The sequence below is a fragment of the Oratosquilla oratoria genome, chromosome 44, assembly GCF_046742065.1.
Source record: "Oratosquilla oratoria isolate Oo_2021 chromosome 44, ASM4674206v1, whole genome shotgun sequence".
Lineage (NCBI taxonomy): Eukaryota > Metazoa > Arthropoda > Malacostraca > Stomatopoda > Squillidae > Oratosquilla > Oratosquilla oratoria.
The window spans coordinates 11,681,163-11,697,776 of NC_134820.1; the positions used below are offsets into that span (position 1 = coordinate 11,681,163).

The 16,614-nt window shown below is 38.4% G+C and overlaps 1 protein-coding gene across 2 annotated transcripts in view; it reads left to right on the forward strand.

The window, feature by feature from the left end:
* Positions 1–16,614, forward strand: part of Trmt6 (tRNA methyltransferase 6 non-catalytic subunit) — a 34,507-nt gene that overhangs the window by 14,459 nt on the left and 3,434 nt on the right. For both annotated transcript variants that reach the window (XM_076180318.1, XM_076180319.1), the window contains exon 9: positions 16,419–16,586. In XM_076180318.1, coding sequence (XP_076036433.1) covers positions 16,419–16,586 — 168 coding nt within the window. The remainder of the gene's footprint in view (positions 1–16,418; positions 16,587–16,614) is intronic.

Below are 16,614 nucleotides of genomic sequence, written 5' to 3' on the forward strand. Positions count from 1 at the left end.
TCTGCCAACTTTGAAAGATCAAAGAGAAAAGGGTGACATAATTACAAAAGTCAGGTCACTAAAGGGGATAGATTGCATTGATAGAATAGATCTCCTGATTAAAGATGGGACAACTTTAAGAGGTCATGGAAGTACATTAAAAAAGATCACATGTTGAAAGGATGTGAAGAAATACAGTTGTCCATATAGATGTATGAATAGGTGGAATAGCTTATAAGGTGATATAGCCCAAGCTCAAACAATACATGAGTTCAGATCTAAATATGATAATTGGAAATCAAAGATATAGATTAAGTTGGAACCATATATGAATTGGAGTCTAGGTATTTTAGAAAATTAGAGAATAGAAGATGGGACCCAACAAGCACTGCTCTTTTCCTATATATTACAGTTAGGTAAATACACATACACAACCACACAAGAGTTCATATCTAAATATACATACATACATATACCAAGGCTTTTTCCCCCTTACAAGGGAGGTAGCCAAAAAGGAAAAGGCATAAAATCATTCCCACCCATTCCATACCTGAATACACTCCACACACCCCCACCCTCTTATCTTAGCACCTCCCGGATGACGGGTCATCCCTGCACCCTGTCCACTGCCCTGGGTCAGAAGCAGTGTCACAAGACACAGCACATCCACAGCAAGGCCGCTTCATCAAATCGGCGACCCCCCTCTCCGTCCCCCCATGCACAAAAGGAGAAGACGGGGAGAAATCCCTTCGGGCTGCAGCAAGTGCTGCTCCTTTCGTGTATACTACAATTAGATGAATACATTTAGGTAAATACACACACACACACATATAAGAAAATTAGAAAGAATTCAAAGAGCAGCAACAAAAATGGCACCTACACTATCAAATTTGACATACGAACAAAGATTGGAGAAATTACATCTACCAACACTGGAACAGAGAAGAGAAAGAGGTGATTTGTTGACCAATACAGGATTATGAAAGGGGTGGAAATTCTTGATAGAGACTACTTATTAAAATGGGACAGAAGAGAAACAAGAGGACACGAAAAGAAGCTAAAGAAGGACAGTTACAGAAGAGATTTGAAAAAGAATAGCTTCCCATATAGAGTGATTGATGTCTGGAACAAACTAAATGGAGAAACAGTGAGTGCCAAAACTATACAAGATTTTAAGAATAAACTGGCTGCGGAGAGATACGAAAATGGGTCACTAGCTCTCGTCCCGTAAAATACACCTAGGTAAATAAATACACTGTGCCTTTCTAGACCTACAAAAAAGCATTTGAAACATTTGATAAGGTAACACACAAGAAACTAATAAGAAAAATAGAATCAATAGGTGGCATCTGAGGGAAATAATTGGAATGGATGGAAGAATTCCTCAGTGGGAGAAAGATGAGGGTAGTAATGAGAGACAAATACTCGAATTGGGAAGAAATGATAAGTGGTGTCCCACAATGTTCAGTACTGGCTTCAATCATGTTTGCCATATATATAAATGACATGGATGAAGGATTAGAGTGTTGTATGAATTTCTTCACAGATGAGGATTGTGAATCATTACAGTTAGACCTGGACAAAATCTGGAAATGGACTCAAAAGTGAGAAGTAAATTCAATATCAAGAAGTGTAGTATAATACATACATACATACATACATACATACACATACCAAGGCTTTTTCCCCCTTACAAGGGAGGTAGCCTAAAAGGAAAAGGCATAAAATCATTCCCACCCATTCCATCCCTGAATACACTCCACACCCCTCCACCCTCCCTCTTATCTTAGCACCTCCTGTATGATGGGTTATCTCTGCACCTTGCACTTTTTCCAAACTCCATTATACTACTACTGGGAGTAGTATAATGGAGTTTGGAAAAAGTAAAAATAGAATATAGAAAAATTATAAAATTGGTGAAGAAGTCAAAAAAGTGAACTCGAAAAGAGACCTTGGAGTAATAATTAGTAAAGACATGACATTGGAGAACATATCAATAAAATAGAGAAACCTTCAACCTAGTATGGTCAGTGAAAGTGGCATTTGACTACTTGGATGAGGAAATGATTAGAAAAATATTAGTTACACTAATAAGACCAAAATGGGAGTATGCAGCAACACTATGGACACCCAGTACTAAAAAGAATATAAAGAAATTAGAATACAAAGAGCAATGACAAAGTTGGCACCAGCTCTCTCCTAATTAACATGTGAACAAAGATTATCCAAATTGGAATTACCAACTCTGGAACAAAGAAGAGAAAAAGGAGATCTGCTGGCTATAGAATCATGATAGGAATGGAAATCCTAGATAGGAATGATTTACTAAAATGGGACAATGGAAAAACAAGAGGACACGAAAAGAAACTCAAAAAAGATAACTATAGAAGAGATTTGAAAAAAATAGCTTTCCATATAGAGTACTGGATACCTGGAATACATACATACATACATACATATACCAAGGCTTCTTTCCCCCTTACCAGGGGGGTAGCCAAAAAGGACAAGGCACAAAAACATTCCCACCCATTTCATCCCCGAAAACACTCCACACCCCCTCCACCCTCCCTCCCATCTTAGCACCTCCCAGATGACGGGTCATCCCGGCACCCTAATTTAGATAAAGAAATAGTGTGTGCAAACACTTTAAGATTTTAAGAAAAAACTTGATACTGATATGAAAGATGCAAAGATGGGTCACCACGAGCATAGCTCCCTTCCCATATAATACAACTAGGTGAATACTGGACATGACCATTGAATACACAATGGGTAAAAGAAAATACCAGATATAGAAATAATGAAGAACCATTGAGACTAGACTCAATATTTACATATTTGCATTGGAGCCTGAAATTGTGGATAAAATTGAATACAAGGCACCAATTGGGAAGAGTGACCACATACTAATCGAGTTTGAACTAAAAGAGGAAATTTATTTGGAAAGAAATGAAAAACACAGAAAGAGAAGACTGATGTACAACAAAACGGATTTTGAGGAGCAAAGATGGAAGAGAAATGGACGATATTAAAAGAAATCTATAATGAAGGATATACGGGATAGGAGGAAAGCTTCTAGCAGCTGTCAAGAGTTTTTATGAGAGTAGTAGAGCATGTGTCAGGATTAGAAATGGAGAGAGTGAGTGGTTCAAGGTAAAGGTGGGACTTCGTCAGGGATGTGTTATGTCACCCTGGCTGTTCAACTTATACATGGATGGGGTGGTGCGAGAGGTAAATGCAAGGGTGGTGGGTCAGGGATTGGAGATGTTTAAAGAAAATGGAGAAAAGTGGGAGGTGAGCCAGTTGCTGTTTGCGGACGACACTGCACTTGTAGCAGGATCAGAGGAGGGATTGAGGAAGTTGGTGACAGAGTTTGGGAGAGTGTGTGAAAGAAGAAAGTTGAAGATAAATGTGGGTAAAAGTAAGGTGATGAGATGTACAAGGGATGAAAGTGGCAGCAGACTGGAAGTGAGCATTAAGGGAGAGTGATTGGAGTAAGTGGATAGTTTTAGATACTTGGGTGCAAATGTGGCAGGAAAGGGTGGAGTGGAGGTGGAGGTAGAATGTAGATTGAGAGAAGCGAGTAAATGCCTTGGTGGATTAAAAAGTGTAATGAGGAATAGACATTTGGGAATGGATGCTAAGAGGAGATTGTATGAAGGAGTGATTGTGCCAACAGCACTGTATGGGGCAGAAACATGGAACATAAGAGAGGAAGAGAGAAGGAGTTTGAATGTGTTTGAGATGAGGTGTCTGAGAAGTATGATAGGGGTTACTAGGCTGGATAGAGTGAGAAATGAGGAGGTGAGGAGGAGAACAGGGGTGGTAAGGGAGTTGGGAGATAGGGTGGATGAAAGAGTATTGGGATGGTTTGGACACATGGAAAGAATGAGTGAAGAAAGACTAGTAAAAGAGGTATGGAAGGCAGATGTGGAGGGAGTGAACATGAGGGGGCGACCTAGGATGAGATGGATGGATGGGGTGAAAGGGGCTTTGGGGAAGAGGGGAATGTCTGTTGAGGAAGGACGAGAGAGGACAGAAGACAGGGGTGAATGGAGAATGGTTGTATATGGATGATGATGTGATGCATGAGGTGGAATGGGTAGGGGAATGGGGGGTGAGGGAGTATGTGTGAAAAAAAAATTGACACAACCCGAAGGGATTTCTCCCCGTCTTCTCCTTTTCTGCATGAGGGGACGGAGACGGGGGGTCGCCGATTTAATGAAGTGGCCTTGCTGTGGATGTGCTGTGTCTTGCAGCACTGCCTCTGACCCAGGGCAGTGGACAAGATGCAGGGATGACCCATCATCCAGGAGGTGCCAAGATAAGAGGGAGGGTGGAGAGGAGTGGGAGTGGAGTGTATTAGGGATGGAATGGGTGGGAATGGTTTTTATGCCTTTTTCTTTTTGGCTACCTCCCTTGTATGGGGGAAAAAGCCTTTGGTATATGTATGTATAAGGAAGGAATAGATAAATAGATACATACATATACCAAAGGCTTTTTACCCCTTACAAAGGAGGGAGCCAAAAAAATAAAAGGCATAAAGATCATGGATGGAATGGGTGGGAATGGTCTTTATGCCTCCTTTTTTTTGTAAGGAAGAAAAAGCCTTGGGTATATGTAGGTATGTATTTATCTCTTCCTTCATTATAGATTTCTTTTAATATTGTTCATTTCTCTTCCATCTTTGTTTCTTCATTAAAGAAGTTTTCCCAATTCACTTTTTGAATAAATACATACCAAAACAAAAACAGGAAAAGGTGTCCATTAAATGCTGGTACAACAAAAATGTAGTGAGGCAAAAGATAGAAGAAACAAAGCTTGGAAAAGATGGAAAAAAAAAATGGGTAAGTGGCAAATATATATCAAACTTAGAAAGGAATATGTAAAAATACACAGGGAAGAAAAAATAGACTATGAAAAAGACATAATGAAAAAATTAAAGGTCAACCTAAATTATTCTACAGATATGTAAATGGTAAATTAAAAGATAAACAGGAAATAGTGAAACTGCGGAAAGGGAATGCAGAATACATAGATGTAGAAGTGGCTGAAATTATGAACAAACATTTTAAATCTGTATTCACAAAGGAAAATACACAAAATTGGGATGAAGAAAAGGGAGAAAGATCCCCCCAATGAAAGAAATAATTGTGACACAGAAAGAAATAAGGGACCAAATAATAACCATGTCAGAAAATCACACAGCCTGGATGGATTGCAAACTGGATACTAAAGAACATATAGATGAACTAAGAGACAAAATATACAAGATTATAGATTGCTCACTCAAAAAAGGAAAGGTACCACAAGATTGGAAAAATGCAAATATTGTACTACAGATTGACCTCTCTTTAACGGACTAAAAGGGGGGTAATGATGTCTGTTGATGTGAATAATCTGTTGATTTGGAGTGTTTTTTTTGTGTGTGTGTATTGGGGGGGGGAGATCACCTCTTAAGTTCTATAAAATCATAGTATACATACATAGCTCTAATTTCTTCTTAATATTTAGATTAACACGCTTTGCTTTAGCTTTGGGTGGCATAGTGATTGCACAGCACTAAACAACACCACCAAAAACACCGCAAACACAGCTAAGAAACGTCCACACCGATCACGATCTTGTTAACTAGTAAACAAAACAAAGTGCACGCCATCAGCCACTCAGCGGACAAATGCCGAACTAACGGACGCATTCACCCTACCCGCGAAATTTGGGCTGTCGGACTGGACTAGCGGATTTTGTCCATTGCATCCGATATCCGGTAATGCAGTGTCTATTAATGAGAGGTCAATCTGTAATACATAAAGGGGGAGATAAAGAAGACCCAACAAACTATAGACTGGTCTCCCTTACAAGCACAATAGCTAAAATATGTGAAAAAGTTGTCAAAAGTAGACGGACAAACATCTGGAAGAAAACAATATACTGAATCCAAAACAATTTGGATTTAGACAAGGAAGATCATGTGCCACAAACTTGATTTGTTTTTATTCATGGTTAATAGATATAATGCAAGAAAGGGATGGATGGGCTGATTGTGCTTTCCTGGATTTACAAAAGACATTTGATAAAGTACCACACAAAAAATTATTAAGAAAACTTGAAATAACAGGTGTACAAGGAAATTTATTGAAATGGATGGAAGATTTCTTGCATAGGAGAAAAATGAGGGTGGTACTTAGAGATAAAAACTCAACCTGGAAAGAAATGATAAGTGGAGCCCCACAAGGTTCTGTATTAGTTCCAATAATGTTTGTTATATATAAAAATGACATGGATGAAGGTGTGGAATGTCATATGAACTTCTTTGCAGATGACGCAAAACTACTAAAAAAGTAAGTACAGAAAGACCTGGACAAAGTCTGGGAATGGAGCCAAAAGTGGGAAGTGAACATCAAGAAATGTAGTATAATGGAGTTTGGAAAAAGAAAAAAAAATATCAGGACAATATTAAATTGGTACAAAGGAAGTAAAAAAAAAAAATAGCTCTAAAAAGGACCTAGGAGTAATTATTAACAAAGAAATGTCACCAGACAAGCATATAAACAAAATAGTTGGAGAAACCTACAATTTACTAAGATCAATAAAGGTGGCTTTTGATTACTTGGATGAAGTAATGGTAAAAAAAAATTAGTCACACTGATAAAACCAAGATTGGAGTATGCTGCAACACTATGGACACCCAACGCAAAAAAGAATGTAAAGAAATTAGAAAGAATCCAAAGAGCAATGACAAAGATGTCACCAACATTTTCAAAATTGACATACAAACAAAACTTTTTTAAACTGGAACTTCCAACCCTGGAACAAAGAAGAGAAAGAGGAGATCTACTGACCATTTACAGAATCATGAAAGGCATGGAAGTCCTTGACAGAGAAGCCTTATTAAAGTAGGATAAAAGAAAAACAAAAGGACATGAAAAGAAACTCAAAAAGGATAGTAATAGAAGAGATCTGAAAAAAGATAGTTTTTCTCACAGAGTGGTGGATGTCTGGAACATATTTGATGAAACAATAGTGTGTGCAAAAACCATACAAGAATTGAAGAACAAACTAGATGCTGAGAGATACAAAGATGGGTCACTACAAGCATAGCTCCCCTTCCCATATAATACAGTTAGGTAAATACAACCACAAAAATAGCCCCAGCACTTTCAAACCTGTCATATGAAGAGAGACTGGCTAAATTGAAATTACCAACTTTGGAACAAAGAAGAGAGGCGACCTACTGACCATCTACAAAATCATGAAAGGTATGGAGATACTTGATAGAGAGGACTTACCAAATTGGGACAAGAGAAACGCAAGAAGACATGGAAAGAAACTCAAAAAAGGATAGTTATAGAAGAGATTTGAAGAAAAACAGTTTTCCACACAGAGTGGTAGACACTTGGAACAAACTGGACAAAACAATAGTGTGTGCAAAAATCATACACAAATTTAAGAGCAAACTAGACACTGCGAGATACAAAGGCAGGACACTACAAGCGTAGCTCCCCTTCCCATAAGATACAGCTAGGTAAATACACACACACACACAGTCAGAGATGTGAAATGAACTTCAGCATTAAGAAATGTGCCATAATGGAATTTGGAAAAAGCAAAAATAGAATATCGGGTCAATATGAAATTGGAAACAAGGAAGTCAAAAAAGTTGATTCAGAAAGGGACCTTGGAGTGATCATCTCAAGTGACTTGACACATGATAAACATGTCAATAAATTATTTGGAGAGACTTTTAACTTGTTAAAATCAATGAAAGTGGCCTTCGACTACATGGATGAAGAAATGGTAAAAAAAAAACAGTGGTTACACTAATAATACCTAAACTAGAGTATGCTGCAACACTATGGGCACCTAGCACAAAAAAGAACATAAGAAAATTAGAAAGAATCCAAAGAGCAGCAACAAAAATGGCTCCTACACTATCAAATTTGACATATGAACAAAGATTGGAGAAATTACATCTATCAACACTGGAACAGAGAAGAGAATGAGGTGATTTGTTGACCATTTACAGAATTATGAAAGGGATGGAAATTCTCGATAGAGACGACTTTTAAAATAGGACAGAAGAGAAACAAGAGGACACGAAAAGAAGTTAAAGAAGGACAGTTACAGAAGAAACCTGAAAAAGAATAGCTTCCCACATAGAGTGATTGATGTCTGGAACAAACTAAATAGAGAAACAGTGAGTGCCAAAACTATACATGATTTTAAGAATAAACTGGATGCAGAGAGATACAAAAATGGGTCACTACAAGCATAGCTCTCATCCCATAAAATACAACTAGGTAAATACACGCAAAAACTGAAAATGAAACAGACTGTAAGTCACTGCAGAGAGATCTAAAATAGGGTATGGGATGAAGTCAGAAGTGGGAAGTGGACTTCAACATAAAGAAATGTAACATAATGGAATTTGGAAAAAGTAAAAAAAATATATATATATATCAATACAATATAAAATTGTTACAAGGAAGTAAAGAATGGGTTCTGAAAAAGACCTGGGAGTATTTATCACAACAGACATGACTCCTGATAAACAGATAAATAAAATTGTCAGAGAAACCTAGAACTTGCTAAGATCAATAAAGATGGCCTTTACTCACTTGGACAAAGAGATGGTGAAGAAAATACTAGTTACACTGATAAGGCTAAGAATGGAGTATGCAGCAACACTATGGACACCCAGTACTAAAAAGAATATAAAGAAAATTGAAAGAATCCAAAGAGCAGTTACAAAGATGACACCAACACTTTCAAAACTGTCATATGAGGAAAGATTGTCAAAGCTGGAATTACTGACTCTGGAACAAAGAAGAGAAAGAGGTGACCTATTGACCATCTGTGGAATCATGAAAGGCATGGATGTCGTTGATAGAGAAGACTTACTAAATTGGGATAAGAGAAATACAAGGGGACATGAAAAGAAACTCAAAAAGGACAGTTATAGAGGGAACCTGAAAAAGAACAGATTTCCACACAGAATGGTGGATGTCTGGGACAAATTGGACAAAAAAATAGTGTGTACAAACACTATACATGAATTTAAGAGCATAGCTCCCCTTCCATAAGATACAACTAGGTAGGTAAATACACACACACAAAAGTGACCACATTACAATTTAATTTCAGCTGGAGGATAAGGAAATAAAGCCAAGGAATGAATCACACAGGCAAGGGAGACTCAGTTTTAGGAAAGCAGATTACTTAGGGCTGAGAAAAGTCTTTGAAGAAACAAACTGGGAGGAATTAATGAATACCACAGGAATAAGGAGAAAATGTGAAATCTTTCTTGACATTTACAGCTTAAGAGTGAATAAACATGTGCCAAAGACTAGAGAAGGGAAGAAGCAAAAACAGGATTGATTTAACAAAAAGTGTGAGATTGCAAAAAACCCCGGGGATGTGGCTTGGGGGAAATGGAGAAAGAAAAGAGACAGTAAAACAAAAGCTTACAAACAAGATAGGAATGACTATACCAGAATTCAAAGGGAGGAAAAAACGTAATTTTGAAAGAGGTGTAATAGAAAAATGCAAAGATGAACCAAAACTGTTTTACATACATACATATAACAAGGGAGGTAGCCAAAAAACAAAGGCATAAAAACCACTCCCACCCATTCCATCCCTGTCACACTCCAGCCCCTCCACTCTCTTCCCTTCCTCTTATCCTGGCGCCTCCTGGATGACGGGTCATCCCTGCACCTTGTCCACTGCCCTGGGTCAGAGGCAGTGTCGCAAGACACACCACATCCACAGCAAGGCCACTTCATCAAATCGGCGACCCCCCCTCTCCGTCCCCTCATGCCGAAAAGGAGAAGATGGTGAGAAATCCCTTCGGGCTGCGTCAAATTTTTCTCACACATACTACCTCACCCCCCATCCCCCCAACCATTCCACATCATGCATCACAACATCATCCATACATAACCATTCTCCATTCACCCTGTCTTCTGTCCTCTCTCGTCCTTCCTCAACAGACATTCCCCTCTTCCCCAAAGCCCCTTTTACCCCATCCATCCATCTCATCCTAGGTCCCCCTTATGTTCACTCCTTCCACATCTGCCTTCCACACCTCTTTTACTAGTCTTTCTTCACTCATTCTTTCCATGTGTCCAAACCATCCCAGTACTCTTTCATCCACCCTATCTCCCAGCTCACTTTCCACCCCTGTTCTCCTTCTCACCTCCTCATTTCTCACTCTATCCAGCCTAGTAACCCGTCATACTTCTCAGACACTTCATCTCAAACACATTGAAACCCCTCTCCTCCTCTCTTATGTTCCATGTTTCTGTCCCATACAGTGCTGTCGGCACAATCACTCCTTCATATAACCTCCTCTTAGCATCCATTCCCAAATGTCTATTTCTCATTACACTTTTTAATCCACCAAGGCATTTACTTGCTTCTCTCAATCTACATTCTACTTCCACTCCTCTCTTTCCTGTCACATTCTCACCCAAGTATCTAAAACTGTCCATTTCCTCTAGTCTCTCTCCCGGAAATCAGGGAGTTCTTACACGTGAATGTGTCATAAAAGTTGTTCAACTTCTCTGGTGAACTTATGTATGATTACCCTTTCCAATAGGGTATAATTCCCCACTAAACTGTTTCAGTCACATGTATATGTTATGTGTAGTGAATATTTTTATTTTGTATAATATTGTATAGTGAAGATGATATATCTGAACATGAAGGTGTCCATGTCAACCGCCTATGCAAGAAATGAAAGATTAAAATCTTGATAACAACTTAGTAAGATTATATTTTATTTATTTATTTTTTTATTTTTTTATTTATTTTTTTTTTTTTTTTTTTTTTTTTTTTTTTTTTTTTTCTCTATTTTGAATAGGCACTGAGAGGTGTAGAGAATCACAGCTTGCTTATGAGGGGTGGGAAGAGTTGCCAGATTAACAAAACAGAACTGGCTATCAAAATTTTGACTTTATTTCAATATACAATGGGGTTGCCAGAGGTTGCCAATAATTTATCTATTTTATTCTGTATAAAAAAAATAAACAGAATTGAGCTGTAACATTTGGTCAAAGTGTTACCACTATCATAGAGATTCTTTTGAAATGTTTACCTAAAATTCGCTCATGTGCCAGAATTTTTCTAGTAATCGCGTCCACAGGTCCCCTTAATTCTCACTTCCAGTCTGCTGCCACTTTCACCCCTTGTACATCTCATCACCTTATTTTTACCCACATTTATCTTCAACTTCCTTTTTTCACACACTTTCCCAAACTGTTACTAACTTCCTCAATCCCTCCTCTGATCTTGCCACAAGCACAGTGTCGTCCACAAATAACAGCTGGTTTATCTCCCACTTTTCTCCATTTTCTTTAACCATCTCCAATCCCTGACCCACCACCCTTGCATTAACCTCTCACACCACCTCATCCATGTATAAATTGAACAGCCAGGGTGACATAACACATCCCTGATGAAGTCCTACCTTTACCTCAGATCACTCACTCTCTCCATTTCTAATCCTAACACAAGCTCTACTACTCTCATAAAAACTCTTGACAGCTCCTAAAAGCTTTCCTCCTATCCCATAATTCTGCAATACCTCCCACAGTGCCTTCCTGTCTGCCCTATCATAAGCCTTTTCTAAATCCATAAAAATCCAAAAAACATCCTTACCTTTTCCTATAGCTTTCTCACATTCTGTCTTACCACAAAAATCTGATACACAACCTCTGCCTGTCCTAAACTCACACTGTTCCTCACCAATTACTCCCTCTGTTCCTCTCCTATTTCTCTCAATCAAGACCCTCCCATAAGCCTTCCCAACTACACTTAACAAGCTAATCCCTCTGAAACTACTACACTCACACTTGTCCCCTTTTCCTTTGTAAAGTGGAACTATACAGGCACTCCTCCAGTCCTCCAGCACTCTACCCTCTCTTAAACAAACATTAAATAACCTCACCAGCCAGTCCACTATCACTGTACCTCCTTTTTTCAGACATTCTGCATGACATCCATCCAGACCTGGGGCCTTACCTGCTCTCATCATCTTAACTGCCTTCACTTCATCCTTTCTTATTTCTCCTCCATTTTCCTCACTCATCACTCTCATTTTCTTTGCACTTCCCACTGTGACTACCTTTCCCTCCCTATCCTCCTTCACATTAAGCAACTCCCTAAAATACTCTGCCCATCTTCCTATCACTGCCTTCTCTTCCATTATCATTGCTCTGTCTGCATCTTTTACCTTTTACAGGTTCATAAATTGTAAATTGAGACACAGGGAAGAAATCACCAAGTTAATAATAGATAGTGAGGTCTTTGAAGATGCCTCAGCTCAGGCAGAAATAATTAATGAAGGTCTCCAATTGGTCTTCACAAAAGAGTGCAACTTTTTGGAGAAAAACCAGGTTTAGCAGATATAAATGTAGAAGTGAGGGAAGTGCTCAATCTCCTGGGATCATTAGATGTGACAAAAGCCTCAGGACCTGATGGGATCTCAAACTGGATACTTTAAGAATGTAGGGAACAACTAGCGGACAAGATCCACAGTCTCGTTACATATTGAAAGAAGGAACTGTGCCACTTGATTGGAAAAGGGCAAATGTGATCCCAATTCACAAAGATGGAAACAAGGAAACAGCACTAAATTATAGGCCAGTATCACTAACCAGCACAATAGTGAAATTATGTGAAAGGATTATGTAAGCTCGGTGGACCAAATATCTTGAAAAGATGAACATTCTCACAGACAGTTTGGCTTCAAATCTGGAAGGCCATGTGTGTCGAACTTATTTAGCTTTTACTCAAGAGTGATTGATGTGCTGCAAGAGAGAAAGGGTTGGGTGGACTGCATGAACATGGGCCTAGAGAAGGCATTTGTGGAAATTAGAGCATGTTGGAGGATTGAGAGGCAAACTATTAGAATGGATTAAAAACTTTCTGAAGGAAAAATACATAAGGATAGTATTAAAGGACAAGATGTTATGCTGGAGAGCAGTAATGAGTGGAGTACCACAAGGTTCAGTGCTTGCACCAATAATGTTTCTTGTCTATTTTCAACTCATATGGTCAGGACTCGAATCCGGGACCAGATGGCCCCACTGCACCATGTTAATGGCATGATGGAATGAACAACAAGCTATGCCAACATGTTTGCAGATGATGCAAAAATCATGAGAAGAGTGAAAAATGAGGACAGAATATTGCAAAAAGATCTAGATACTATCTTTGCATAGAGCCAAAAATGGGAAATGAAGTTCAATACCAAAAAATGCAAAATACTGGAAATGGGCAACAGTGGCAAAAGACCATCCTTAAATTATTCCCTGGGAAGCAAACCCATTACAAGAGCAAAAGAGGAGAAGGACTAGGGAGTGTTGATAAAAGACAACCTGTCACCTGAGAGATATATCAGTAGGATACTACAGCAGAAGATTAAATTGACATGCCATTATATGGATGAAGAGATGATGAAAAAAAAACTCATCAAAACCCTGGTACGTCCAAGACTGGAATATGTGTCAGTAGTATAGTCCCCATGTAGAGTGAAGGATAAAAACAAGGTTCAGAGAATACAAGGGCATCAACCAAACTGATCCCCACCCTGGCAGATAAACATATGAGGAAATAATAACTTAGATAAAGAAGCAGTGTGTGCAAATACTATTCAAGATTTTAAGAAAAAAATTGATGCTGAAAGATACAAAGACGGGTCAGTACGAGCATAGCTCCCTTCTTGGTAATACAACTAGGTAAACTAGGTAAAGGTACTGGGTCTGCCAACTGTGAAAGATTGAAGGGAAACAGGTGACATGATTACAGTGTTTAGGTCACTAAAGCAGATAGATTGCATTGATAGAATAGATCTCCCAATTAAAGATGGGAGGGCTTTAAGAGGTCATGGAAGTAAATTAAGAAGACCACATCTCAAAAGGAAGTGAAGAAATAGTTTTCCATATAGATGTATGAATAGATGGAGTAGTTTAGGTGATACTGTATAGCCCAAGCTCAAACAATACACGTGTTCATATCTAAATATGATAATTGGAAATCAAAGATATAGGTTAAGTTGGAACCATACATGAATTTGAGTCTAGGTATGTTAGAAAAAAAGAGAATAGGAGATGGGACCCAAGGAGCATTGCTCGTTTCCTATATACTACAATTAGGTAAATGTACTCAATCCAATCTATCCCCTTTAGTGACCTGAACACTGTAATCATGTCACCTCGAAGAAAAAGAGGTGACATGATTACAGTCTTCAGGTCACTAAAGGAGATAGATTGCACTGATAAAAGAGATCTGATTAAAGATAGGAGGGCTTTAGGAGGTCATGGAAATAAATTAAGAAAGACCACATGTCAAAAAGATGTGAAGAAATACAGTTCTCCATATAGATGTATAAATATTTGGAATAGCTTAGAAGGTAATATAGCCCAAACTCAAAAAGTACATGAGTTCAAATCTAAATATGATAATTGGAAGTCAAAGATATAGATCAGGTTGGAACCGTACATGAATTTGAGTCTAGGTATTTTAGAAAATTAGAGAATAGGAGACAGGACCCAACAAACATTGCTCCTTCTCTGTATGCTATGATTAGGTAGATAACACACACATAGATGAACATTCTGACACAGTTGAGTGATTGATGCACTGCAAGAGAGAAGGGTGGGTGGACTGTCTTCTTTGACCTAGAGAAGGCATTTGATGAAGTACCTCACAGTTGACTTATGTGAAAATAGGAGCACATTGGAGGACTGATAGGCAAACTCCTAGAATGGATGAATGATTTTTTGAAGGAAAGATACATGAGGACAGTAGTAAAGGATAAGATGTCAAGATGGAGAGCAGTAACAAGCAGAGTTCCACAGGGTTTAGTGCCTCTTGTCTGTGTTAATGACATGATGGAAAGAACAACAAACTATGCTAACATATTTTGCAAATTATGCAAAAAGAGTGAAAAAGGAGGACAGTAGACTATTACATAAAGATCTGCACACTATTTTTGCATGGAACCAAGAATGCAAAGTACTGGAAATAGGCAATAATGGCAAAAGACCATCCTTAAACTATTCTTTGGAAAGAACTCATTACAAAAGCAAAAGAGAAAGATTTAGGAGTGTTGATAACAGACAACCTGTCACCTGACATACATATCAGCAGGGTCATGGGAGAGGCATATGGACAACTGCAGAAGATAAAAATGGCATTTCACTACATGGATGACGAGATGATGATGATGATGATGGTGATAAAAAAAAAAATGAAACCCAGACTCAGTAGTGTGGTCCCCACACATAGTGAAGGATATAAGCAAAATCGAGAAAATACAAAGAGCTGCAACCAAACTGGTCCCAGCTTGGTGGTAAACCATATGAGGAAAGACTAATAGCACTGGTTCTGCCAACTTTGAAAGATCAAAGAGAAAGAGGTGATATTCAGATCTCTAAAGGGGATAGATTGCATTGACAGAAGAGATCGCCTGATTAAAGATGGGAGGACTTTAAGAGGTCATGGAAGCAAATTAAGAAAGTCCACATGTCTAAAGAAAGTTTTCCATATACAAAGGCTTTTTCCCCCTCACATGGGGGGTAGCCAAAAAGAAAAATGCATAGAAACCACTCCCACCCATTTCATTTCCCATATATTCCACTCCCCTCCACCCTCCTCCCTCCCTCCTATCTTGGCATCTCCATATAGATGCATAAATACTTGGAATATCTCAAGTAAATACACACATTTAGAGGTAATATGGCATTTGTTATATCCAAAATTCCCAATAATGGAATTGTTATATTATGGATTTCCTGTATCTTGGAGTAAGGTCTTAGTAGTAGTCAAGAGTAAAGGACACAAGGTTGACATATAGTCATACAGGGAGAAAATGGAACAGATAGAAAATTGCAGATATCTAGGGAAACTGAAGAGGTACATCATAAGGTGGGAAAGGGAGAAAAGATAGATGTCCTGAAACCATTGTGGAGAAAGAAAAGGATGTAAACAGAAGTGATGACAGGAATGTATGAAGCACTAGTTATGCCAGTTGTTATGTATGGGAGTGAGAGCAGGGTGATGAATGAAAGAGGAAAGTTGTGTTCAGGGAGTAGAAATGAGGTATTTGAAGGCTATGTATGGAGTTTAGAAATGTGGCAAAATAAGGGACATTAAGTGAGGGAAGTGGTTATAGCCTTCCACTGGTCATAAGCACTAATGAAACTGTTTTTGGAGAAGATAAACTGGTATTACTACCTAGAAGGGTAAAGATGCTGAAGTTGAAATACAAAAGCAATGATATTGCTGAGGTTGATATAACAGTACCTGCCAAAGACTGGAAATTTTGACAGAATAGTATGAATATTACTAAGAATTAGTATGTGCTGGAAATTATTTTGAACCAGAAGTCATCAGCATAATTTTATATTGTCCCTTGTTTCTTTTATTGGCAGTTTGTACGAAAGAAAGTAGAAGACATTTCTTTGTCTACCAAAGTTTTATTGAATGGGGTTGAAGGCTTGATTGTAGCATGCAGACAGCATCCTTCAAGTATCACACTGGCACTTCTCAGGTTCCTCAAGCCAGGATGTCCACTTGTAATCTTTTCACCATACAAAGAGGTTAGTGTTTAGGTTTAATGTACATATG